This window comes from Stenella coeruleoalba, assembly GCF_951394435.1.
Source record: "Stenella coeruleoalba genome assembly, chromosome: 3".
NCBI classification, from domain to species: Eukaryota; Metazoa; Chordata; class Mammalia; order Artiodactyla; family Delphinidae; genus Stenella; species Stenella coeruleoalba.
In genome coordinates this window covers 56320820-56347188 of record NC_137148.1, presented here as the reverse complement: position 1 = coordinate 56347188, position 26369 = coordinate 56320820, and the positions used below count along the sequence as shown (strand labels likewise).

The window sequence follows — 26369 nt, the reverse complement described above, 5'->3', positions numbered from 1 at the left end:
TCCCAGAATTGGCTTGCAATTTGTAACAGCTGACCAGTTCAGTTTTTCAACTCCAGTCTCCACTGAGTGAAACAAATTATTCTTGAACACAATATAGGGCAGCAGTCCCCACCCTTTTTGGCACCAGGGACAGGTTTCGTGGAATACAGCTGTTCCACGGAGCTGGGGTTGGGGGTGGAGATGGGTCAGGCGGTAATGCGAGCAATGGGGAGCGGCAGGTGAAGCTTTGCTTGTTTGCCCACCGCTCACCTCCTGCTGTGCGGCCCGGTTCCTAACAGGCTGCGGACTGCCACCAGTCCACAGCCTGGGGGTTGGGGACCCCTGATATAGGGGAGAAAAGTCCTCTGGCCTTTTGTAAGTAGTAGAGTTAAATTCTCTCCACTTCAGTATACGCTCAGGGAGACATCTCTAAGAAGGCCAGGAAACTGTGTATCACAGTGCTGAAGAACCAATGCTCAAGTGTGTGTCATGTTGGCTTCTGTTCACAGAATCATAAAGTGGCAGGATTGGAAAGGATCATCTAGTAATCCAGCAGTCAGCAAACTACGACCCTGGGGCCAAAGCCAGCCTATGGCTAAAAATGGTTCTTAGATTTTTAAAGATTTGTAAAAACAAAGAAGATGTGCCTAGGACCGTAAGTGGCCCCCAAAGCCTAAAATATTAACTATCTGGCCTTTTATAGAGAAAGCTTGCTGGCTCCTGAATCCAAATGCTTCATTTCACAAATGAGGTAAGTGACCGCTTCAAAGCCAGTTCATGTTAAAGTTGAGACTAGACTCCACATTTCTCAATTTCCAAGTTGGTTTCTTCCCCCTGTAACCCAACTGCCCCTCTTGTTTTGGAAAATTGGTATCGCTATGCTTTTCAGGGAAATTTTTCAATAGCCACGTTCTACCTTACTTAGTGTTCCTTCATTTTCAGTATAAAAAGGTTTTGTTAAGTTTCCAGTGTTAAAACGGCATGAATGTGTACAGTAATGCATGGAATCTTGGTCACTGCACTATTTCAGTTACCATTTATGCATTCAATAAGTAATAAAGGAACAGTCTATGTGCAAGAAACAATCCTGATAGAGTAATAAGACAGGGATTTATAAGTCATGCTCTCTATTCTCAAAGAACTCATTTTAATGTCACATACGTTTATTAAAGATCGCTTGTGAACCAGGCACTGTTAGGTGCTGGCAAATAAAGGTGCCTCAAGGAGTTTACCCTCTAGTGGGGAGGATGGAATGTGCATCCACTTAGTAGATCAGGCAGTGTTAGAAGTGCCATGTCTGTGAACACAAATAGATCACAATCAAGGGATACTGGAGGACAGAGAGAACACTTCCAACTTAGGTGATCACAGAAAACTTCACAGATGAGGACAAAGTAGCCCTTGAGTTCACCAGTGAAGGATGCTAAGACTTCCATGGGAGAGGGCCACAGAGAAGACTGGTCTGGTGAGGTCCAGCAAGAGAAAGAGGCCTCTGAAGCAGAGTGTGAACCCAGCATGCTGTTTCTTGTTCTCATTATCTACACAAATGCCAGGAAAGATGGAAAGATGATAAAATTGCTTTTCCCATGATAAAACTGTCTGACATGGCTAACTTGGGTTTTCTAAAAATGAACATATTTAAAATGGAAATATCTGCACCAGATGGAAAACAGACTTCAGGGGAACTGAACTTTATTTGTAGAGAAAAAAAATAATAAATCCTCTCTCAAACATTACCCAAAATGCTCTAAAAGTTTAGGGAAGACAGTCTTACCAGTTTGTAGCAAACTGCAAAAGCAAGGATGTAAGTATCTTTGTTGAACTTCACATCTTGGTTTTTCATCTCAATCAGTACTTCCAATGCACCTGTCAAAAGCCAGGAGTGGGCCGGCAGTGTTAAATGCATTCAAGTGAGTTCAGAGTCCTCTACTATTGATTCCCAGAGTTCAATCTGTTTAGCTCCATCTACTGAAAAGTACACTTCAGCACAATAAAAACTTTTGAAGTCATTTATCAATTAACTAAATTTCAAAATAAATTATCAGGTCATACAGGAAGAACTAGTATTTTAAAACCTATTATAACTGCAGCATAAGTAAAATCTGGGGTGTTTAAGTCATGATGTGATGCAATAATGTTTTCACACTTAAAGAATGGGGTCTCCATAATTCAGCCACTCATCAGGAATATAAAGATCATTTTTACATAGTCCATTGTTTTTCAGCAAACATAAATTGTGATACTTACTTTTATATTTACCTTTGATAAACAACATATCCATCAATATATTGAATGATGTGGAGTCTGAGAAGAAACCTCGTAAATGCTAATGAAGAAAAACAATATAGTTTGGTTAAAAGGTAAAACTATTAAGGGAGTACTTATACTGCATCTTCTCTGTCTAGGACTGTCTACATATTTTATTCATTTAGCAAAAAAATTTAAATGGTGCCCACTCTTTTGGGGTCATGCCTTTAGCAACGGGCACAGTGAACAAGAGGCAAAAGATACGGCAAGAGATCTCTAGGTTTCAGAAATCCAGTGAAGGACGTCTTTATGCAATGGGCTCTGCTAAGCTTAGAAGAAAGAAGCAAGCCGGTTAGCCCTCCTGGGGGTTGTCTTGGAACCTGGGTGCAGAATATTAACACGAAGTGGCAGCTATAAGTATGCTTGAGGGCTAAGGTGGGAGAGGCTTACACAACTATGATCCTCTTTTGGCAACCGAATAATAGTTGATTATTCACTTTTTGAAATAACTCCCTACAACAGTGGTTCTCATCATTTTTAATGGGATGATAATGTGACACATGCTATTCAAATACACCATTAAATGTCTTGTGCAAGTCTGTTATTTTTTTTGAGACCCTATTAGGCAGACCCTATTCTAGGTGTTAAGAAAAAAGAAATGATGAACAAGACAATGGCCCTGCCCTAAACTCTAGAAGGGCTTATAATCTAGGGGAGCTTAAATTCTAGCAGAGGAGACAATGAACAAGTGAATAAAACAAGCGGAAAAAATAAAAATATAATTTCAAGTATCAATCAGGGCTATGAAGAACAGTGAAACAGGATAAAGGGAACAGAGAAGATGATGGAAGGCGGTCAGGGAAGGCTCTCTGAGAAGAGGAGACCTCAATGAAGTGATGCAGATGTAGAGCACTGAGGCCACGGGCCTGGCTGTCTGAGAGAAAGCCAGAAGGTCCAGAGTGGAGTAAGCGAGAGGGAGAGTGGCAGGACATGAAGTACCACAACGGGACCTTGAGGGCATGGTCAGGGATCTGAGTTCTATGCGAAGTGGGATGGGAAGCCACCAGAGCAGCCCCGTCCATAGGGAGAGATTGCAAGCCTCAAGTGTGAGCCACGTATGTGACTCTAAATTTTCAAGTAGTTTCATTTAAAAAAGTAAAAAGAAAGACGTGAAATCAGTTTTAATAATATGTTACTTAACCCACGAAATCCAAAATTTCAACATGTAATCAATATAAAACATTATTAATAAGATACTTTACATTCTCCTTTTTATGCCAGGTTTTAAAATCCATCATGTATTTTACACTACAGCCCATGTAAATCTGAACTAGCCGCAGTCCAAGGCCTCCAAGGGTACGTGGGGGTAGTGGCTACCATACTGGCAGCACTGAATTCAGGGTTCTGGGCAGGGGACACGACAAGGTAAGGTGGAAGCAGGATTAGGCTTTATGGTATTTGACTCTAATTCAGTTTATTCTACAACTCCAGGAAACATATACATACATGAATGCTTCATGCTCAGGTAGGTTAAGAAAAACCAAAAAACGAAAACCTTTACCCTCATTTTCTTTCTTTTTGTTTATCATTATACTCATGGCTATGATTTATTACAATGAAACGTTTGTTTTCTTTTAATTACAACATTAACATATGCTTATTACAAAATAGTCAAACAATACTCAAACAATACAAAAGTATATACAGTAAAAAGTGAGGATTTCCTCTAATTCTACCCCCTGAAGATAAGCAGTAGTTTAGTGTATATCCTTCTAGATTTTTAAAACATATATGCTATAATGTAAATATGTATGTATATTTCTTCTTTTAGGAAAAAATAGGCTCAAGCTAATCCATACTGTTCTGAAACCACCTTTTCTCTGCTTACTAATATATTATGGTCATCTTTCTAATACCCAGGGTCCTTAAAAGAGGGGCAAGGTGAGAGTTAACAGTTCCTCCACGGATACAACACTTTATATGAAAAAAAGTAAGAGGCAAAAAGACAACTTAGTTACGGAGATTCTTAAAAATATTAAAATGTCCCAGGGGGCCAGCCCTGGCCCCTAAATTTAATAAATGTTTCTGACCATGGATGAATTTATAATGTCTCTGAGTCCCCATTTCCTCATCTGTAAAATGGAAATAATAATAGTACCTACCTCGCCAGGGCTATTGTGGGAAACAAATGAAATGAAACATGTATAATGCTTAAGCATGATGCTGCGAACTTGGTAAATATTCAATGAATAATTACAAAACTAATTATTGTTACTTTTGCTTTTAGGAAAATAAAATCAGAATATGTGAAAAGCAGAGATTCTGAAAACAGAAAAGCACTTTACAACATAGCCTTCAACCAGAAGTAAAAATACGAAAACTGGAGAGAGGCACAGGTGAAGAATAGGAAAGGCAGTCTTAAAATGACAGCTTGCCTCAAACTAGCCCCCACTAAAAGCTCCTCAAAAGAGAAGATGTCAGTCCCAGGTGGACACACATCCAAGGTAGGTAGATACCTTGTAATCTGTACTTACACCTCTTCCACACCTCTGTATAAAGAGGCCTATGCCTCTTCGTAGGCAGTGACTCCAAGGAAACCTTAAAAATCCAGGGAAGAGCTCATTCCCTCAACCCAGCAGCCTTTCTCTGAAAATCGAACCCAGGAATAATGTGTTTAGAAAGCTGCCCTTCCTAACATCACTGAAAACACCCCATCCTCAGCGCAAGGAAGTCACCATGGCAGGGAAGGCAATTGGGAGACAGTAACCTGGTCTTTGATGAGCTCCACTGCAGATTCCTCGAGATCCAACTCGTAGCACAACCTCATGAAAAGTGGTCCAAACTTGTACTCCCCCAAAGTGATATTCCTGTTCTCTGCATGGTACCTGGTAAACAAAATAATTCAATGAGCCAAACAGTGGGACCTGAGGAAAGACAGACCGTGGCATGCACTCTACTAGGTGCTGGGGACACAGCAAAGAATGAGGTCCTCTCATAGTCTGGAGGGGAAAGTGCAGAATTAAAGATGACCAGAAGAACCCTGGCAAGCAGAAGTATACTAGGCATTTAAATAAACAAACAAGGTCGTTAGAGGCCCACATACTCTGAAATAAAAGAAAGTAAAAACACAGATTGTAATCATCTCAATTTACCAACAACCTGCTAGGACTGAATATGAGCATATGTCAGGGAATAGCAGGGGTCTTGTATCTGTAAGCCCGGCAGAATTGACTGTCTCCTTCCATGCTCCTGGAGAAGAGCAAGGAAAGGAGTGGGGTGATGCTGTGTCCCCCTCAAGTCTGGCTTTATCCCCATATGGGATGGCAAACGACCAATAGGTGCATTTTACAATTAAACCAATTTCTCTGTTTTTCTTGGCTAAGGGAAAAGTATATGTGAACTACAATCACCTAGCCGAACAAATTAAATGCAGCTTTGAAATTTTAGTTTTAGAAAAAGGCTAGTTTCAAAGACAGCGATGTTTTATATGTATGTGGCTTGGGATTTCTACAAGCAGCCAGTCTGCCAGTTAGAACTGCAGAACTGAAAATTGCGCCCATAAATTTCCTTTCAATAACCAACTCCTCCTGCTTTAGACACCAAGAAGACAATCTGGTGACAAAACAAGTACCTCATGATTGCATGTAAATCAGATTTTAGGAAGCTCTGATTTTAAAGAACAGAATATTCTTTTACCTTCTGCTAAAATCAGTGAGGAAAGTCATAATAGCATATGGATAGTCTATTTTAAACATATGTACTGCCAAAAAGAATGAGTGTACTTTTAAAGATACATTTCATAATCCAGTTATAAAAGTTACAAAAAATATTCATTGCTTCATTTACAACAGTTATGAATTAACTTATTATATCAAAATATCAAGTTGTATAACTTAAAGATATACAACTTTTATTTGTTAATTATACCTCAATAAAGCTGGAGGAAAGAAGAAATAATTAAGTTATTAAAAGGCAAATATAGTGTCGTGATTAAGGATTTTTAGACTCTGATTCCAAAATGACAGTTCAAATCCCAGCTGTTTTACTTACTAACTGTGTAACCATGAGCAAATTAATTAATGACTCTGTACCTCAGTTTCCTCATCTGTAAAATGGAGATAAGAAAAGAACTCAACTCAGAGAGTTTTTGTGAGGATCAAATGAGATGATATGCCTGGCACACAGTAATCCTTAGACATATGCTCCCTCTTATACGATGTAAGGCAAGTTGAGGAGAACATCTTTAAAAATCAAAGTATTTCAGGGCTTCCCTGGTGGCGCAGTGGTTGAGAGTCCGCCTGCCGATGCAGGGGACACGGGTTCGTGCCCCGGTCCGGGAAGATCCCGCATGCCATGGAGCGGCTGGGCCCGTGAGCCATGGCCACTGAGCCTGCGCATCCAGAGCCTGTGCTCCGCAACGGGAGAGGCCACAACAGTGAGAGGCCTGCGTACCGCAAGAAAAAAAAAAAAAAAAATCAAAGTATTTCAGTAAATAATCTCAAGAGAAATGTGTGCCAGATTAAAACCAAAAATGAAAATTTTCCTAACTTAAATGACACACTAATAAAAGTGCTAGAAAGTCACAGAGATAGTTAATATCACCTCTTCTTGACAAGAAACATTCAAGTTAGAGGATCTAAAACCCTGCTATAAACCAAACAACAGCATGTGGTCCAGACTATGAGGAGATTCAGTTGTTCCCCATTTTTGGCTCAATAAAGAGCTTATGTTCTGGCTCGTTGCTCTTTTTCCCCAACAGGGGGTCGCCTGTCTCAGGAAGAGAGAGAATAGGTTGGTTAGGCCGAGGATGGACCGCCCCCCGCAGCTTGTCCAGCTGTCCACAAGTAGAGGGAAAGGACAGCAACCAGGCAGAAAGTATTAGCATCAATAAACGGATTATGAGTCATACTTTGAATGTTTATGACAAAAATAAGAGTGGAAGGAGCATTTAGAATGTTATCCTGTTTTGTTACTCTTGTAAACATCTGATAGCTTTGGGCAGTAAAAAGAAAACTGAGAGTAAAACGAGCCAGAGGGTCTCAAATGATTCAACTGTATGAAACTGAAATAGCAGGTTTAGGTTTGCAGATATAGTGTGACTGTGAATTAGCATAATCCCTTTTGGAAAATAATCTGGCAGTCTGTATTGACAAGCTTTAAAAGGTGCATGCCCTCCGATCCCCAAAAGGAAATAAAGAATAAATTTTATGCATAGAGTTTGCTCATCATGGCATTATTTATCCTGGTGAAAAATTAGAAATAATTTAGATGTTCAACAATAGGGGCACAGTTAATTAAAATACCTAACCTATAATCAAACAGTGTATAGCCATTAAAATATGATTCCTAGAGTATTAACAGGCAAAAACATTTATGCTACAATGCTAATTAGAAAACAAGAAAATATCATTTTATATACACAGTAATAAATACAACTATGTAAAATAAACCCTAGCTAAACCTCAAAATCTTTGCATGAAAAAAAATCAGTGAGAAAATGTATCAAAATATTAACAGTGGTTTCTTGGATGTGGTAGACAGGCCCCAAAGTTGGCCGCCATCATTCCTCCCTGTATGTGTATGCAGCTCCGTCCTTCCAGAGGTGGAATCCTTTCCCCTCCCCGTGGATCGGGGCGGGCCGCTAACTTGCCCTGACCAAGAGAATGGGACGGGAGTGAAGACGTGCCAATCCTCGGCAGCTCCACAAGGCCTGCAGCTTCCACGTGTGCTGTGCGCTAGTGCAGCTCAGGCTGGACTCGTAAGCAGTGAGATTCTACCAGCGAGGGGAGGGGCTGCATGCAGGGGCACTGAGGCTTCAGAAACGCAAGCGAAGCCTTCTCGGACCTCCCGGCTCAGCCTACCAAGCTGACTGCAGGTGTGCAGGTGACTTCAGCTGATAACAATAAGAACTGCCCAGCTGAGACCGGCCTCAGTTCCTGACCAACAGAGTTATGAGAAATAATAATCAGTCGTCATTTTAAGTCATTAAGTTCTGGTGTGGTTTGTTATGCAGCAAGAGACAATCGAAACAGCAAACTGTGTGATGTATGCAGTATTTCTTCTTTCTACTTTTTCGTGTTTTTCAAAGTTTCAATGAAATTTGCATAATTCTGTTTTTCTTTTCCTTTTTAAAAATAACATTAATTTTTTCACATTATAAAATTAATAATGTCCCTTATAGACAAGTTTGAGAAATCAGAAAAGTACACATTTAGACGAACAAAAAATATAATGTTTCAAAGAACCATGGTTAACTTACGGTATGTATTCTTCCAGTATTCCATATATGAATACCTCGTATTTTTCTCTGTAAATGTACAGTATAAATGCAGCTTCATGTATAGAAATGTATCTTTAAAGAATGGTGAAAGGAAGCTGTTGATTTGGTGCCATCCTGCTCCCAAGTGACACCTTTGCTCGGTTGCCTAACAGCAGACTGTGATTACATATGAGTTCCTGCTGGCATGGGGAAGTCTGATAAGGGATCAGAGACAGTGAACGGAACAGGCATAAGCCTGTAGGGGGGAGGCTAGTTCGGAGTCCACTGAAGTGATCCAAGTGAGAGGCGTGAGGCCTGAGCTAAGACACTGGTAATGGGGACAGAGAGAGGAAGGCTAGGGATGAGAGACACCGCGGAGCAGACGCAGGAGGAGGGCAAATGAGATCGGGGGAAAAAATGACTGGTCAGTGTGACAGCAAACACAGCAAGAGGAAGAAATCTGTGTAGGTTGAATGTGAAGACCTTGGGAACATGTAAGTGGACTTGGTGAAGAGGTTGGTGATCTCCTGGAGCATGAATTATCTGTTTTGCTATCTTCGGCACCTGGCATGTAGTAGGAACCCAGTAAGTGTTCGCTGAATGCATGAATGAATATAAATGGTGGAGCTCAGGGCAGGCATCTGGACAAGAGATTGGGAAGTCACCAGTTTAGAGGTGAGAGCTGAAATCTTGGAGGTAGATGAGATTGCTCAGGAAAAAGGAGAGCGTAGGAAAAGACAAAGGCTGGCAGGATTTTAAGGAAATGCCTCACCTGTAAATGACATTTTTAGCCAGCTCCACATCGTCCCAGCACTCACACAAATGAAGTAAGGTTCTCAACTCCTCTTTCAAGATGAGCTTATTCTGGGTCAGTTTCTCTTCCAAGTTTCTCAAATAGGTTTCTGGAAGAAAGCACAGTGTGGTGGCCATCACTTAGGCTGTCTCAGACCGTCAGGAGGCTGACCTCAGGGAGAAGGGGAGGCTAGAACCTGGCACAATGCAAAGAGCCACTGAGGGGGGCTCACGGCCATGCAGCTCCCGTCACTGGCTGGTCTCGAGAGCAGAGTGTCAGACGTGGTGTATGAAGCAGCGAATCTGTCACAGGGCGCAGGTCCAAACCTCACTCCAGACTTCCCAACACAGAATCTCTGGGAGGAGGAGCACAAGAATGTGCATTTTTGATTACCTGGGTGATGCTTATGCACCGTAAAGTTGGAGAACTAACGTCCCAGAGGCTTAGCCCAAAGAACTGTATCTACAGGTGACGCATGAGAAAAAAAAAACTAACCAAGATATCCAAACCATCAGTTGGCAGGGCACCTAGCAGGAAAACTGAAAGGAAAATGTCGTCAACCCACAACGGATGACTCACATGATCCAGGAATACTTCAAGTCTTTTTCACTTGATTCAGTTTTACCGCTTTTTCATTCCTCCTGGTCCCTCTCTACTCAGTTGTTAGAAAGCATGCCACAGTACTGCATAAGGCACAGGGGGTAAAAGAGTCCTCCCAACAGCGGCAAACCCTCTTTTAGTAATAGAATCATTTCAAGGTGATCACGCTCTATGTCCCTCGTCTTGTATCTGATCAACTGTGGAGACAATCAAACACCAACAGGAAACACTGCTTCTTGGCATTAGGAAGGGACTGTATTTTTGGCAGAACATAGGGTGAGATGCAAGGCAGCCACCACGCAAACATCTGCTTTCCAGAAGACAGGGCTGTTCTCAGTATCAGAAGCTGCGAAAGTCTACAGGATTTGTTCCAAGACCCAGAGCTCCGAAGGAATGCTGCTTAAAGGGATGGCACAATATACATTAAAAACACAAGATCGGGAAGCTGAGGCAGACACTGCTCTTGATTGACAAGAAAAGAAGGTCCATTAGGTTTGAATTAATGCAACGGACCTTCCAATCTCTATTTGCAGAATCGTGTAATGGTTAAAGGTTTTAGAGTTGGGAAGACATGAGCTGAAATCTGGGCTCTGCCACTTGCATGCTATGGGGAGATCTGGGGAGGCCTGTCTCTGAGACAAGATTCATGTGTGAAGTGAGGGCCATGATACCTACCTCGTGGGGTCATCCTGAGACAATGTACGTAAAGCACTTAGCACAGGGCCCAGCATGTAGTAACTGCTAGGAGATCACAGACATATTGTTCTTATTTTCATTCCTCTGTCACGAGGATTTATTCTATTAAATATTTCTAAACATTTTCCAAGCTAAAAGACTTTAATGGGACGTCTTTACATCTTGTACTTCTTAATACTTAATAAGTCCAAAATTTCAACAGATGTAATGTGTATTTTAAAACAAATCCATCAAAATTAAGTGCTTATCGTATATTATAGTCAGAGGTATCCTTCTTTGTGTGAGAGACACAAGGAAGGAGAAGGTATGGTTCCTACCCTGAAAGAGCTTAGAGTCTATTTGAGAAGACAAGATATATCTATATAAAGCTACCTGAAAATAATGACAGAGTAGGTGACATGTGACAGTATAAACATAACAGGAGAGAAGAGAGAAATCAGGGCAGCAGAAACAGACCAGGTCTGGTGCAAGTGGAGAGGTACCAGAGAGGAAGGAAGGGGCTGAGTAGGGTTAGCAAAGCTGAGGGGCTGGGGAACTATCGGTATGGGAATCAGCATGAGAAAAAGCACAGAACTGGGGGAAAAGGTGGTGAGGGGAGACCGTGACTAGATGAACAGGAAATCACACTGGTTCTAGAAAGGGTGAGATCCACTGTGGAAGAGCTAGGAAGCTGGAGGGAAGGGGCAAGTTTGTACATGATGTGGTATATAACAGACTACCATTGTGGGTTCTTATAATGATGAAATGTGGACAGGATTTTATAAATACCTGACAGTGGAGTAGATTGGCACTCATTATATTAATTGCCTTTTAGAACACATGCACGACTGTCACAGCCTTAGAAAGACTATGACAACTGGAATAACAACTAGATAGTGACACGAAGCCCTAACTGCGAACTTTACAGAGCTCCAGACGACCTGGGGTAAGAAGAAAAGACTGAAGTAAAATCTAGATTGAGTCTACTAAAGTGAAGATTAATCTATTTTCCGTCACTCTTATCTTCTTGTTCTGTAGGTGGTTTTGTACAACAGCCTGATAGCAGACCAGTGAAGGAAGACTGCTTTCTGGAGAGATGAGAAGCAAGGAGTGTTCATTAGGTGCTCACAAACATCTGACAGTGAGAAGGAGGAAAGCTGGAAAAGTAAGTAGGACAAACAAAAGAGTTGTTATTAAAAAAGAGGAGAGGGCTTCCCTGGTGGCGCAGTGGTTGAGAGTCCGCCTGCCGATGCAGGGGACACGGGTTCGTGCCCCGGTCCGGGAATATCCCACATGCCGCGGAGCGGCTGGGCCCATGAGCCATGGCCACTGAGCCTGCGCGTCCGGAGCCTGTGCTCCACAACGGGAGAGGCCACAACAGTGAGAGGCCCGCGTACCGCAAAAAAAAACAAAAAAAAAACAAACAAAAAAAACAAACAAAAAAAACAAAAAAAGAGGAGAGGCTTGCTGTGTTTATAAAGGAATCTGAAGTACTGGGAAAAACTCAACGTGCAGGAGAAGTGGGAATGAATGCAACAAGATTTCTCAGATGCTGAAAGGGAATAGGACGTAGGGTGGTGGTGACGTGTTTTTAGCTTTTTACAATAAAAATTTTCAAACATACCTAAAATTAGAGATGGGCACCTCCCATGTGCCCATCACCCAGCCTCAACAGTTATCAATGTTTTGCTGGTTTTTTAAAGAAACCTTTGTTTTAGTCTACTGATTCTTCCAGCACACAGTAGAAAATATGAAAATGCATCATCATACATTTTTTGTTTCATTTTATCTCATTTATCTATAGATATATATATATGTATACTGGAGATGCAAAGCAAATTGTATTTTTTACTGAGGGTGGCATCAAGAAGTCTGAAAGCCAGTCATGTGGAGCAGTTCTTCTCAGACTTTATTTTTTATTATTATTTTTTTTTGCGGTACACGGGCCTCTAACTGTGTGGCCTCTCCCATTGTGGAGCACAGGCTCCGGACGCGCAGGCTCAGCGGCCATGGCTCATGGGCCCAGCCGCTCCGCGGCATGTGGGATCTTCCCGGACCGGGGCACGAACCCGTGTCCCCTGCATCAGCAGGTGGACTCTCAACCACTGCACCACCAGGGAAGCCCTCAGACTTTATTTTGCAGACAAATTGTCTGGGGCCCGAGATTTGGCATTTCTATCCACCTCTCACTTGCTGCTAATCCTTGAACCTCACTTTGAGTGGCACTGATCTAGAGGACTGGTTGCAGCACTAGTTTTAGTATTTCTCTGGGGTCCTGGGAGAAGGGACAAGAGAAGAGCGGTAGACTCTGTAATAACAGAGTGAGGTGAAAGGGGCATGCAAGGTCAGACTAAGAAACTAAGAATAAATCATCTCAGTTTCTTCTGTGAGATAAGGTCATTGAAGAAGAGACTGAACAGGGATAAAGACAGAGGGAAGTTTAACGATAGGTCAATGAAAGAAGTAATGAAATAGATTTGATTACCTTTGGTGCCAGGAAGATTACATGCAACAGCCACCTTCTTATGCTGAAAGTCCTTTAATTTCACAATATTGTCTGTAAGTAGATATCTTTTAGCTAAAAATCAGAGAAAAGAAAGTAAAATCATCTTGACTGTTTTATACTTAGCAAATAACGTGTAGAGCTTGACTGTCTCTTTCTAATAACTGACCTTCAGTTAGTATAAATAACCCACCTAGACAGGTACAAATAGAATAGTCACCCTGGTGGGGAAAAAAATGTCCAAAGTACCAAAGAATGCAAATCCTCCACAAGACAAGTTTTGTCTGTGTGTGTGTGTGAAAGGAGCTAGTGATTAACTGGGTATGGGGATGGGTAGACAGGAATTTGGGATCTGAAAGACAGACAGCAAAACAGGTATATCTAGATTTGGTTTAAACAGGTAGAAGCATATAGGGTAGGGGAAAAAGCTATAGTGTGACCATTGGAATTTCCAGGACTGTCGACAGTTTGTGAAATGAGGCGTTATGGCCTCTCAGATTTGGACTCTTGGTATCCTCTAGATACATCAGGAATCACTGACCACAACTTAGCAGAAATGATCAGTTGAGGAAACATCATTTCTTTAGGATGCTCGGCTGTGCATGAACTGGAGCTTGGCCAAAGAACCGTCCACTACAAGAGCTCTGTGTACTACAGTAACAATGTAACAACAAAAATTGCTGATTTCTAGAGAGGCAGTCCAGAGAAGGGGTTACAGTAGGACTGCCTGTGTTCAAACCCTTCCTCTACCAGTTCCCTCTGATCTTGGGCAAATTACTTAGCTTTGCGGTTTCCTCCTCTGTAAATGAAGAATAGTACCTCTCTCACTGGGTGATGTGAGGAGAAAAGGAATGAATGTATGTAAAAGGTATTACAGGAAAGCCTGACACGAAGTGTTAAATATTATCACTCACCAGCATCTTCAAATTTAATCATTTTCAAAAAGATATTAAGGGATAATTTTACAAATAAAGAAACCTGCTCAGAGTCTTTCAGACTGTTCGCTACAGAGCTGGACTCCAAACTCATAGTCTTTGACCTCCCCTCCCAAACTCTGCAGGACAGTACACCCAAGGGGGAGGGGGTGTTCCCGGGGCGCAGCACAGCTCCATCCGAGGGAATACTACAGTCCCCAGGTCAAGAGCCCAGCCCATCTGTCCTTTGATTCCCAGGCACACGGGCGTCCACGACATCCAGAGGCCACCACTGTACCCACGTGCAGAGGGCAAGTGCATGCTCGATTGCTCTAGGCCCCTGAGTGAGGCGCCGTTATTTCTCCAAAGAGATGCCCGCTGAGGTGTAAAGCTCGCTTCTGTCCCATCCCTCCCCTCCTTCACGGCCCAAGGCCTAGGATACCTCCGAGAGGGCAGCGGCTGCAGGTGGAGCCCAAGCCTCCCAACCCTGGATGCACCAAACTCCGCAGCGCCTGCAGCGGTAAGACTTGCTTCGGGGGCAGAAAGGCGGCCGCCATACTGTTCCGGGCTGTACCAACTGCGGGAGCCGGGGGGGGGGGAGCGTGGACTGTTGCCTAGCCTTTCCTCCGCCTGTAGTCCCCCTACCGGTCATTCCTTTGGTATGCTCCAAGATGGCGGTCCACGTGGTGCGGCGCGGGATCCTCTGGGCGCGGAAAGTGTCGCTGCCTCAGATCTCCGTGACAGGTTGGTGGCTGCTACCTTCGTGGGGCTGCTTCATTAGGCCCCTGAGAACTCTGTTCCTTGAGTAAAGGGAGCAGTGGGCTTTTAAGGGGAGAGGAAATGCTTCTGGGATCTAGTTGCTGGAGAAACCCATGGAGGTGTTTGGTAGCACAGAGAGGGGAGGTAAGGTCTATGACCCATCTCCTTCCCTAAAATAATAGTGTCTGCCTATCCAAAGGTGTGAAGAGCAGAGGAAGTCCGGGCACGAGAGCTTTTGCGTGTGATTTGCCGGGTTTGTGTGTGAGGGTGGTCATCTCTTTGCTGCCCGTGAAAAGCCCAAATGTGTCCCCCTTGGGGCTATGAAATTTCTCTCCCTGTTGAGTTTCCTTAAAGGGGCGTCATAAACGTTCTCCTCAACACCTGACGTGTGGCCAGACCCTTGGTTTTCACTTGGTGAAGGAGTTTCTTACTAATCTCTGTTTACCTGATGACCTTGGGCGCAACTTTTGATTGACTTTTCTTTGCCCAAGTTTTCCTTTCAGACAATAAATGCTAATAGTTACTTTTAAAGTACTTTGATATCCGAATGAATGACGGCTCACTCAAAGCCTGTTTACAGGACCTGCTGATGAAGACATTGGGAAAAACTTTTTTAATTCACAGAACCTAAGTCCTGACAGATGTATCTGATTATATGATTAAAATACAATAATCACAATTGATTTTTCCAATGCCTATTATCTCCTCTTTCCAACATACCTCCTCTAGCCCCTGTTAAAAAGCAACACACAGTTTTGCCCACACGCCTTTAAATATCGACGTGAAACCTTATAGCTGGCCACCAGAAGTTTTCTGAGAATTAACTGATTGACCTAGCTAATGAAAATGTTTCATGCCACACATTAGGTAAAGTAGTCTGCACAGTACTTGGCACCTCAGTAAGAATTAACTGTTGTAGCTATTTACTAGCTTGTTTACTTATGTTGTTAGTAAATGCTTTTCAATTTAAACAAGACCTTGGATTGTCTATCAGGGAAAGTATCATAGTTGCTTAGGATATTCGGGAGCAGTCATACTAACGGGAATGGAAATTAGATAAAGGTGAATTGAGAGAATTTCCAGTGAGCATTTTGATCGTAGTTTGAAATGGTGTGCTCATGATAGGTTACACCTGTGCTGTTCCATGGACGTAGCCGGGAGCTACACATGGCTATTTAAATTAGTTTAAATTAAAAAATTCTGTTCTTTAGTCACATTAGCTACATTTTAAGTGCTCAGTAGACACCTGTGGCTAGTGGCTGCTGTATTGAATAGTTCAGAATTGAACATCTCCTTCATTACAGAAAGTTATATTGCACAAGCAGGGGGTTAGACCACAGATGAAAGGAGTCTTGAAATCAGCAACTGAAGTGTATAAGGCAAGTGATATAAGTATGTAGGATAGTACATTATGGACCACTGGGGGTTTGATAAGGAGCTTTAAGTCATCAAAACATCTTGAACCATTACCAAATAAAAGAAGAAAAAATTTGTACAAACTGAGGACCAATCAGTATTTGGAATACTTCAGTGCTTCCACTGATTCTCCCTACAACATAATGGATAAGGGCAACTAAAGTGATCAAGAGGATGAGAGAAAGGTTTATTGAGATGAACTGAAAAAGTGACTTCAGTATATGAAGAGGCTAGAGAGGGAAACTTTTTGGGCACTTACTACATAGTGGACATTAGGCTAGGTACTTAATATATGCCCTTATTTAAATTATGATACAGTATTTCCCTGTTTTACATATGAAGAAAGAGGCTCAGAGACCTGGTGTAACTTGCCCACATTTTTATAAAATTTTTTATAGCAAAGCTAGGATTCACACTTAGACTTTGTGACTCTAAAGCCTATCTGTGTTCACAATCACACTGCTTCCCTTTGGATGGAGAACATGTTTGGAGACATTTTACCAAAGGCCAAATTAACTATAAAATAAGTAAGTTTTTAATAAATAAGTATTTACTAAACTTTGAAATTCTGGTCCATGGAGGTATCTTTTCAGAATTAAGCAGGGGAGATATTTGCTTTTTAGTGGAGAGTTATCTTAGAATATTGTTGCTCTTAAAGTTGACTGGCTGAAGGGTTAGCAGGTTCAAGAAGGGTATATATATGCTCTTGGGTGGCATATACGGAGTGGGATTAAACGGACTCAGAGATCTAAACTTGTGAGGCTGATAACCTCCTATTCCCTCGTTATTTCAATGTTATCTGAGGGTCAACATCGTCATCATTACCTGGGAACTTTTAGAAATGCAGAATCTCTGTTCCCACCCCAGACCTACTGATCAGAATCTGCATTTTATCAAGATTCATATGGACATTAGGTTTGAGAAGGTGATCTAGATTTTCCATTTTGCCATTGTCCACTTAATGTCCTGTCTGGCTTCATAGAAATTCTTTGGTTTTAACGTTAATATACAAACCCCTCAACTACCATACAGAGATGGGAAAAACTTTAAATGATGTCATTTAAAAGTATCTCAGCAAGATGAATACCCTACTTTAAAAGGTTTACAGATAATGAAATGTCTGTCTATCTGAAGGTGTAGTAATTTCCTGTTGCTGCTGTAACAAACTACCACAAATTTGGTGGCTTAAAGCAACGTAGATTTATTACCTTACTATTCTATAGGTCAGAAGTCTGATACAGAGTCTTTTTGTGCTAAAATCAAGGTGTTGAAAGGGGTGTATTCCCTTTAGGAATCTCTAGGGGTGAATCTGTTTCCCTAGTCTTTTCCATCTTCTGGAGACCACCTGCATTCTTTGACTCATCGTCCCTTTCTCAGACATCTTCAAAGCGAGCAGTGGCAAGTCAGGTCCTTCTTATATACCTCTGTCTTTCATGCATCACACTAACAACCTGTCTCCCTCTTCCACTTTTTAAGGACCTGTGATTATATTGAGCCCACCTGGACTTCCCTGGCAGTCCAGTCATTAAGACTCTGCGCTTCCAGTGCAGGGGGCTTGGGTTTGATCCCTGGTTTGATCCCACATGCTGTGCAGTGTGGCCAAACAAACAAACCCTGAGCCCACCTGGACAACCCAGGACAGTCTTCTCATTTTAAGGTCAGCTGATGTGCTAATCTTAGTTCCATCTGTCACCTTAATCCCCCTTTCTCATGTACCCTAATATTCACAGGTTCTGGGGACTAGGACATGGACATCTTTTGGGGGGGGACATTATTCTGCCTACCCCACTTGGTAACTCATTCCTATGTTTGTCATTGGTTTCTATTAGGAAGATTTTCCACTTGCCAAATTTAAATTCTTTATCCTTATACCTATTTCCTTTCACTGTATCCTCAATGGAGGTGGAAAATGATTACTGGTTACTTTTTTTTTTTTGCGGTACGCGGGCCTCTCACTGTTGTGGCCTCTCCCGTTGCGGAGCACAGGCTCCGGACACGCAGGCTCAGCGGCCATGGCTCACGGGCCCAGCCGCTCCGCGGCATGTGGGATCTTCCCGGACCAGGGCACGAACCCGTGTCCCCTGCATCGGCAGGCGGACTCTCAACCACTGCGCTACCAGGGAAGCCCTGGTTACTTTCTTATAAAGCAAACATTTAAAAGTTCATATATATATGAAAGTTACTGGGCTTATTTTTTGTAAATTTACTAGTTCTAATTTTGTTTTCGGTCATGTGATCTCCTTGAACAACTGCACACAGCATTCTGGCACTCCTGTCTTTCCCCACCATCACCTCCTCTGCTTTTTGTCTCCCAGTTCAAAACTCATGAACATAATTCTAGATAATTGTCTTTTCTGACTTTAGAACAAGGAGGGCTGATTTCTTATGCTAGAATAAAACATATGCTAGGAGAAGAAATAGAGAATAAGTAAGAGAATGTAATAACAACAAATAGAGAATATTTAAGTCACTGGTATCCTGGAGTATATAGGTTAACAGCCCTCTCCTGAGCTCATGCTCACGTAGAAAAGGGCTGCCCTTGTTTCCCACAGAAAGGAGAGATCTACCTGGTTTTAGAAATTGGAATTCGGTTTGCATAGAAATGCTACAGTAAATTATGAATGGGTTATCTGAACTGATTGTTTTGGTTCTATGTCAGACTGTTGGAGCATGCAGAGACCTTAAATATCACCCAGCCAGTTCCTTCACTTACAACTGCACGGTCTGAAGTTTTCTACCAGCTGGTAAAACTCAAACTAAATCTCAGGTCTGCTCACTCCTGACCTAGTGTGCAGCTACACACCTAATGTCATGCCATCAATGCCGTTACATTTTGTTCATCCTTCTTGACAGATCTAGGAATGTAACTGACAATTTATAACATCGTTTGTATGAAAAATGTATTCTAAGTTCCAAACATCTAATCATTTAAAAAAAATCCATTTGAAATGTAGGCACTTTTTAATAGTTACTATTTTTAAGAAATATTTTAGTTCCCCTTTGAGGCAGTCTTTGACAGCTTTTAATATTATTGCTTCATTGCTTAAACTTTAGACTTCAAATTTAGACATACTATTCTAGTAAAGGTCTGACCCAACCTCTGCTGAAGGCAAGGGAGGGACTGGTCTTGTGTATAAACACACAGACATATTTATATTTGTTTTAGTTGGGAGATGGATAGAGAATAACAATAGCATGCAAATACTGTGCTTAATCAGCTCCCATGCCTTCTAGTTGTGTTTGGTTTATGGTCTGCTATGACCTTCAGGTAATAGTCTGCCATTCATTCCTTTTCAGTTTTTTTAAACAGGTTTATTTAGATTTAGTTCACATACAATTCACCCATTTAAAGTAGTCAATTTAACGTTGAATGTTTTTTTTGTATATACACAGGGTTGTACGGCAGCCATCACCACAATCAATTTAGGACATTTTCATCACTTCAAAAAAAATCCATACTCATTAGCAGTCACTCCCCATTTCCACCCAGGTTTTTCTGCCTGTCTACCCTCCAGATCTAGGCAACCAATAAGCTGCTTTCTGTCTCTAGATTTGCCGATTGTGGACATTTCATATAAATGGAATGACATAATACGTAGTCTTTTGTGACTGGCTTCTTTTTCCTTAGCGTAATATTTTCAAGTTTCATCCATGTTGTAGCATGTATCAGTACTTAATTTCTTTTTATTGCTGAATAATATTCCTTTATAAGAATATACTATTTTGTTTAGCCATTCATAAATTGATGGATATTTGCATTTTTCCTTTTTGGCTATTATGAATAATATTGCTACAAACATTTATGTACAGTTTTTTAGGTGAACATGATTTCATTTCTCTTGGGTACATACCTAGGAGTGGAATTGCTGGGTTACCTGGTAACTCCATGTTAACGTTTTGCAGAACTGCTGAACTTTTCCAATGTGGCTGCACCATTTTACATTCTCACCAGCAATACATGAGGTTTCTAGTTTCTCTACATCCTTATCAACAGCTGTTATTATCTGCCTTTTTGATTATACCCATCCTAAGTGGGTGTGAAGTTGTATTTAAATATATTTTGCATCTCCTTAATGGGAAATGATATTAAACATCTTTCCATGCACTTGTTGGCCATATGTGTGTGTGTGTGTGTGTGTGTGTGTGTATGTATTTATGTGTATGTATGTATCTGTGTGTTTTCTTTTTTTTAGAAATGTCTGTTAAATCCTTTGCCCATTTTTCTGCTGGGTTGTCTTTTTAAATTTTGAGTTGTAAGAGTTATTTATATATTCTGGGTACAAGTCCCTGATCAGATAAATGGTTTGGAAATATTTCCTCCCATTCTGAGTTATTCTTTCACTTTCTTGATGGTGTCTTTGAAGCTCAAAAGGTTTTAATTCTAGGTTGCCATTCATTCTCTCTCATTAATTCCTTGAGCTCATGTTTATTGAGCATTGCTGTATGCCAGTCATTGTGACAGGTGTCATCTTGTGGGTTACACCAGATTTGGCTTATTAGGTTTCTGTTATTTACCACTAGGGTGCTGTGTTACCGGGTAAGATATTACTCTTTGCTTTATGTGAAATAAGGGTAAATATGCTGATCCAAGTCAGATGGAAATTTTTTAGGACTAACTAATAATGATAAAGCAGTCTTTTAATGAGTTAAACAGCTGTTCAGCAAATATTTTAGTTCTAAGAAGGAGTTTTAAGGCTCATCTAGGCTCTGCATTAGTGGAAACAAATGGCTCCTAGTCCTAAAGTAATAGGAACAGAATTAGCAACATTTTTGCTCATAACGTTATGGTAGAAATTTTAACAGGCTTTCTGCATCTTCTGCTTGTTAGAGGTTGAATGCATGTTGTCATGAACTGAATTGTAAACTGTTGGTTACAGTTTCATAATAGATCTTTAAGTAATCTAGTAAATGGAAAATATGGCAAAGATATGTTTAATAAAACAGGTATATAAACTGAACCTGTTGTGAAACCATGCCTGTTGAAAAAATTGTCTTTTTCCTCAGGTAAAAGATGCCTACTTTCTGCAGCATATGTGGACAGCCACAAATGGGAAGCAAGAGAAAAAGAAGATTGTCACCTTGGTAGGTACTTATCGGGCTATTATGTGGGTCATTTCTAGTCACTCCATGTTTGTCATCATATATTCGTATGAGATATATGTGAAATGATGCTTTTATGATAATCCAATTCAGATAAGCACATTGTTAAGCCTTAAAAAGAATTAGACTGTTGTTTCACATGTGGCAAAATCATTTTTTCTTTCCTGCAAATTTCTATTTCATTTTGCCTTCACAGTCTCCCTGAATTATGTAAACAATTATTTTCTTTCTTGTTTTTTGTTCATTTTTATCATATAGTTAGTTACCATGCAGCCTGACTGTTTTATCTGCAAAGTCAATCTTTACTATGATGGTTGCAAAATGATGGTTTTCTAAATTCATTAATACCTCCACATTTACTAATTATTACTCAGTATTTACTGTAAGCAAGAACCCTTTTTCTCCCATTTCTTTCTCTGTTTATTATCAGTATGATCTTATGGATTCCTCTTTTTTTTTTTCCCTTTAATGATTCATTACCATCCTTAGTTATTTCGGTAGTCCAGTTCTCTGAAATTTGGCTAGTAGAAGCATTTCAAGCTGTCTCCCAGTGTTCCATCTTGTACCTTTCTTGCTCTAGCCCTGAAATCAATTACGGTTAGCCCTTAAACAATGGGGGTTAAAGGAGCCCACCCTCAATGCAGTCAAAAATCCACATATAATGTAAAGTTGGTCCTCCGTATATGTGGTTTCTTCCTAGCCAAGTTTCTGCCCACGGATTCAACCAACTGCGGATCATGCATGTAATCCTGTAGTACGCATTTAGTGAAAGAAATTCATGTGTAAATAGACCTGCACAGTTCAAGCCTGTTTTGTTCAAGGGTCAGCTGTATTTCTCCAAGGAGCACTGGTTCCTTTTACTAGGGAGTGGTATTAGAAACCAAGATCTGTGCACTAGGTGTCCCCCTTGCTACTATGGAATTTTTGCTGCTTTGCCCATTCAGTGGACAGAGGTAGGAAAAACATGTATACATGTACACATAAACATACATATGTGCACATACATGCATATAAGCTTATATGTACATAGTTTACAAATTATGAAAAAATCATTCTGAAACCTGCAATTCCAGTTCATCTCTACAGAGTTCTTCCTTGCCTTCTTCTAGTCCATGTTTGTATCTCCCCTCCATACTGAAAACACTGGCTCCCAACAGGGACAGTGTTTTGATGTGTCCATCAGTCTAGGGATTGCAAGTTACGTAATTTTCCTGTCTTCTACCCAGTAAGTGCCAGTAATGGCCTGCAGTCATTTAGACAGTCAAAAAGATACCCCTCCATATTCTAAAATGCCCTTGAGGGCCTTTTGGTACTTCTTCTGGGAACCACTGTTCTAGTGATGAAAGCACAATGGGCTCAGTTAATTATATTGCAGAGCTCGTTCTGATGTGCCATATGTGAATTATAAGAAAAGTGCTATGGAAGTGCAGAAACGAGAACGAAGAATTTCATATAAGCTATTGTTAACACTTTCCTAGGTATGAAGGGAAAATTAGGAAACAAGACCATTATATTTGGTGCCTTGGTATGGGTCATCTCTGTTATTCGGAGACAAACCTAGGGAAAACTGTCATGGATTCCTGAGTGAGCAGATGCTTTTTGCCAAAGAATGAGCATAATCTGCAATGAATAAGTATCACATGGAGGTAACTGTCTCCTCTCTGTTAAGATTAATGTACTTAGAAAAGCAGTATGTACCAGCTACCATTTACTGAATACAACCCTGCTAATAATCCTCTCTGTACATCCTGAGTCCCTGTCGAGTCAGTTGATTTTTTCCTCATCCTATATTCTTACAGCACTTTGTACCTTCATTATGCAGTGTGATGTGGTGAAGAGTCTGCACTTGGAGGGGAAGACAGCTGGCTGTGAACCCCAGCTCTGCCAGCTTTCAGAAACTGTCCCTTAACTCGGTTCCTATATCTATAAATTAGGGATGATAATGCCCGCCCCAGGTAATACCCTGACATATAGTAGGTGCTTCAGAAATATGTGAAAGGAACAAGTCCCTAGGCCCCTTCATTTTACTCATATATAAAACATTAGATTGTGAGGTGAGATGAGGTTTTGAAATTCAAACTGCTTGGAAGAAAAAGAGGCTGTTAGAGACAATATTTTTTTTCTTCTGTGTAAGAGAATGTAATTAAAACTTGCGTTCATACGTGATATTACTGCATGTTTTCCCTAATTCTTATTTGAGCCTTTGGGCTGGGGTATGGGCCCAGAGAATCAGGTAGTACGCCTGGGGCTACATGCGGGTGATCGGGCAGTAGATGGCAGTGTGGCCTCTGCGGACACGCGCGCAGCCGGTGGAGCCCGGCGTTTGGGCGCTGGCCTTGGGAAGCCTCTCCATGCGCGCTTGCGCGGAGGGCTGCCCTCGGCATGTGGAGCAATGTGATTGGGCGCTGTGATCTGGTGCGGGCTTGCTGATTGGGGGAGGGAGGAGGGGGCGATATGAGGCTTTTATTCCGCGCGTCCCCATTGGAGGGCGTGGAGTGGGGTGGAGTGGATCGCGGCTCGGGAGGGACTGTGCCTGGATGTGGGTGTGGGCGTGGGCGTGGGCTTCCCTGGTCTGAAGCGGTTTTGCCTCCATGCCGAATACAGCGGAGGAGACCTGCTGGGTTCTCTCGGATGGTCGTGCTGCTATGGTGCCTCCTCTGTTCAGTCTCATTAGTGGTTTTCTGTTAGAGCCTTGGCGGAGGGCTGATGGGTATCTACCCAGCTCCCCGTCTGAGAGTAATTTATTACTACGGAGGTCTAGATTAACACCACGAGTGCCGTATACGTATGCTGCAGTCTAGAGGGCAAGCAGGCCATGAATGCAGGCTGGGTCCTCTGACATAAAAGTCAAAAGGCAGATTTTGTTCACTGCTAGATGTGTGCCCCGGGTCTGTGCTAAGCACTTTCACACACACTGTTACGTTTAATGCTCCATAACAGCGGCCGAGGCAGCTCCTATTTCCCTTAAGAGATGGGAAAAGTGAGACCAGATCCAGCATTTGCTTAGGGCCATACAGTATCCTCTTGCCTTTCTGCTCACTAAACTTTCTTAGTGATTGCTGTAGTACCTGTAATTCTACCTTAGTGTCTTCTCTTGCATTGAAGTAGTGGATCTCTTGCTTTTAAAAAATATTTTTTGATTGAAGTATAATATACTGAAAAGTGCACAAATCATAATGTGCAGATTGATGAATTATCACAAAGTAAACAAGCCTGTGTAATAGAAGGTTCCTACCACTCCAGAAGCCCTTATTGTGGCTCCCATTACCCTCTTGAAAGGTAACCATTATTCTGACTTCTAGCACTGTAGTGTTTTTTTTTTAAATGTTTTATAATGGAAAATGTACAACATACAAAAGTAGAGTGAATGGTATAAGGAATCTTCTTTACCCATCACCTGGCTTCAACAGTTATCAGCTCCTGGCCAATTTTCATTTCTACTTCTTCTTATTTCCCCATCCTGATCCTTTGGATGATTTTGAGGCAGATCACAGACAGTATATCATTTTACCCATAAATATTTCAGTATATACCTCTAAAAGATAAGGATATTTTTAATACCATTTCACATCTAAAATATTAATAATCATTTAAATATGAAATATCAAGTCAGTGTTCAAATTTCCCTGATACTCTGGTAAATTTTTTTTAATGGTTATGCTCATAAGGTCCATACAGTGCAGTTGGTTATGTTTCCTTCTTATCTTGCCTCTTTTTAAATCTTTTTTTATGGAAACATACAAAGGTAGAGAGAATAGTATAATGAACCCCCATGGTCTGTCACCCAGCTTCAATGGTTATCAGTTCCCTGCCAGTGTTGTTTCATCAAACCCTACCCCATCACCAGGTTACATTTTAACAAATTCTTGTTATCTGATCATTTTATATATATTTTGATACGTATCTCTATAGATAAGGATTTTTTTAAAAACATAACTATAATACCATTCTCATATCTAAAAATTAGTAATTCCTTAACATCATTAAATATTTCCTCAATGTTCACATTTCCTCAGATGTCTTATAAATTTCTTTTTAATTTACAGTTTGTTGAAATGGGATCCAGATAAAGTCCATACATTGTAACATGTTGAGATGACTTTAATCTATAGGTTTCTCTTTCTGTCTTGGCAGTCTATTTGTTGAAGAAAACAGGTCTCTTTTGTAGTTTCCCACATTCTAGATTTGCTGTTTTCATCCTTATGGTGGTGTTTAACACGTTCCTCTACCTTCCATATGTCCTATAAAACTGGCAATTAGAGAGGAAGCCTTGATCAGATTCAGCGGGGTTTTTTGTTTTTTCTTTTGGCATGAGTACTTCATAGGAAGTGTTGTTTACTGTTGTCAAGAGGCACAGAGCATTTGGTTGTCACTGTGATGTTAAAGGCCATTCGTGATCATTGCTTAGATCCATTTTTTCATTAGGAGCTGCAGAATGTTGCTATCTTAATTATATCATTTCTTTCATTAATTACCCAGAAAATTTTTGTGAAAGAATTTCCTTTCATCAGCGGTTCAGTTATCCTGAGTTATAGTTTGTATGGAAGAGGCAGCTTCGAAAATAATAAATTGACCTCCTACCATCCTCCAAAGGTTATCAGTGAGGGTTTTAATTTTTTTTCTAATATTATGAACTCATGGACTTAACTATTCCAGACATTTTAATTCATTGCAGTTGATATTTTATTGAAAGAGCCGTAGTTCTCCAGCTAGGCTTTGTAGAGCCCTGGGAATTCTTGAGCTTTCCAACTCAAATCAGAAGATTTCAATTTTAGACTGTTTCTGTACTGGGCTTCCCTTTGGTTAAAATAAACACTGAATTAAAGCATTGTCTCTGGAATTCCTGCATTAGCCATGCAGATCTACTGGAGAGATACAGGGTGAAAGTTCGCAGCATTAGCCAGTTAGCAGCTGTTACAGATTAGGGCCCACAGTGAATAGGATTCAGGAGAAAACCATTCTGGGGAACTGGGTAGGGTGCTAGTAGGAAGGCAGGCCTCATGGGGGAAGTTCCCTGTGTTCCATGAGAAGTTTGCTTGGGTTACCCTGCCAGGGGCAAGGGACTAGGTGACTTGAACTAAATTAGTTCCTGAGCCCTACTGAATTAAATATTCTATTTCTGAT

The 26369-nt window shown here is 41.1% G+C and overlaps 2 protein-coding genes across 5 annotated transcripts in view; one reads left to right on the top strand and one right to left on the bottom strand.

Moving 5' to 3' along the window:
* PTCD2 (pentatricopeptide repeat domain 2) overlaps positions 1-14622 on the bottom strand; it is a gene marked incomplete at its 5' end in the record, with an annotated part of 28534 nt that extends 13912 nt beyond the window's left edge. Inside the window, 7 exon segments of the mRNA XM_079916005.1 lie at positions 1754-1845; positions 2227-2305; positions 4994-5111; positions 9258-9387; positions 13039-13131; positions 14413-14571; positions 14574-14622. Coding sequence (XP_079772131.1) covers positions 1754-1845; positions 2227-2305; positions 4994-5111; positions 9258-9387; positions 13039-13131; positions 14413-14571; positions 14574-14622 — 720 coding nt within the window.
* Positions 14357-26369, top strand: part of MRPS27 (mitochondrial ribosomal protein S27) — a 101177-nt gene continuing 89164 nt past the window's right edge. For 3 of the 4 annotated variants that reach the window (XR_013827475.1, XM_079916004.1, XM_079916003.1), the window contains exons 1-3: positions 14357-14490; positions 14607-14714; positions 21150-21227. Coding sequence is in view for 3 of the 4 variants with exons in the window: in XM_079916004.1 (XP_079772130.1) it covers positions 14642-14714; positions 21150-21227 (151 nt within the window). In the remaining variant the exon portion in view is untranslated. The remainder of the gene's footprint in view (positions 14491-14606; positions 14715-21149; positions 21228-26369) is intronic. The other variant, XM_079916002.1, reaches the window with a different exon arrangement.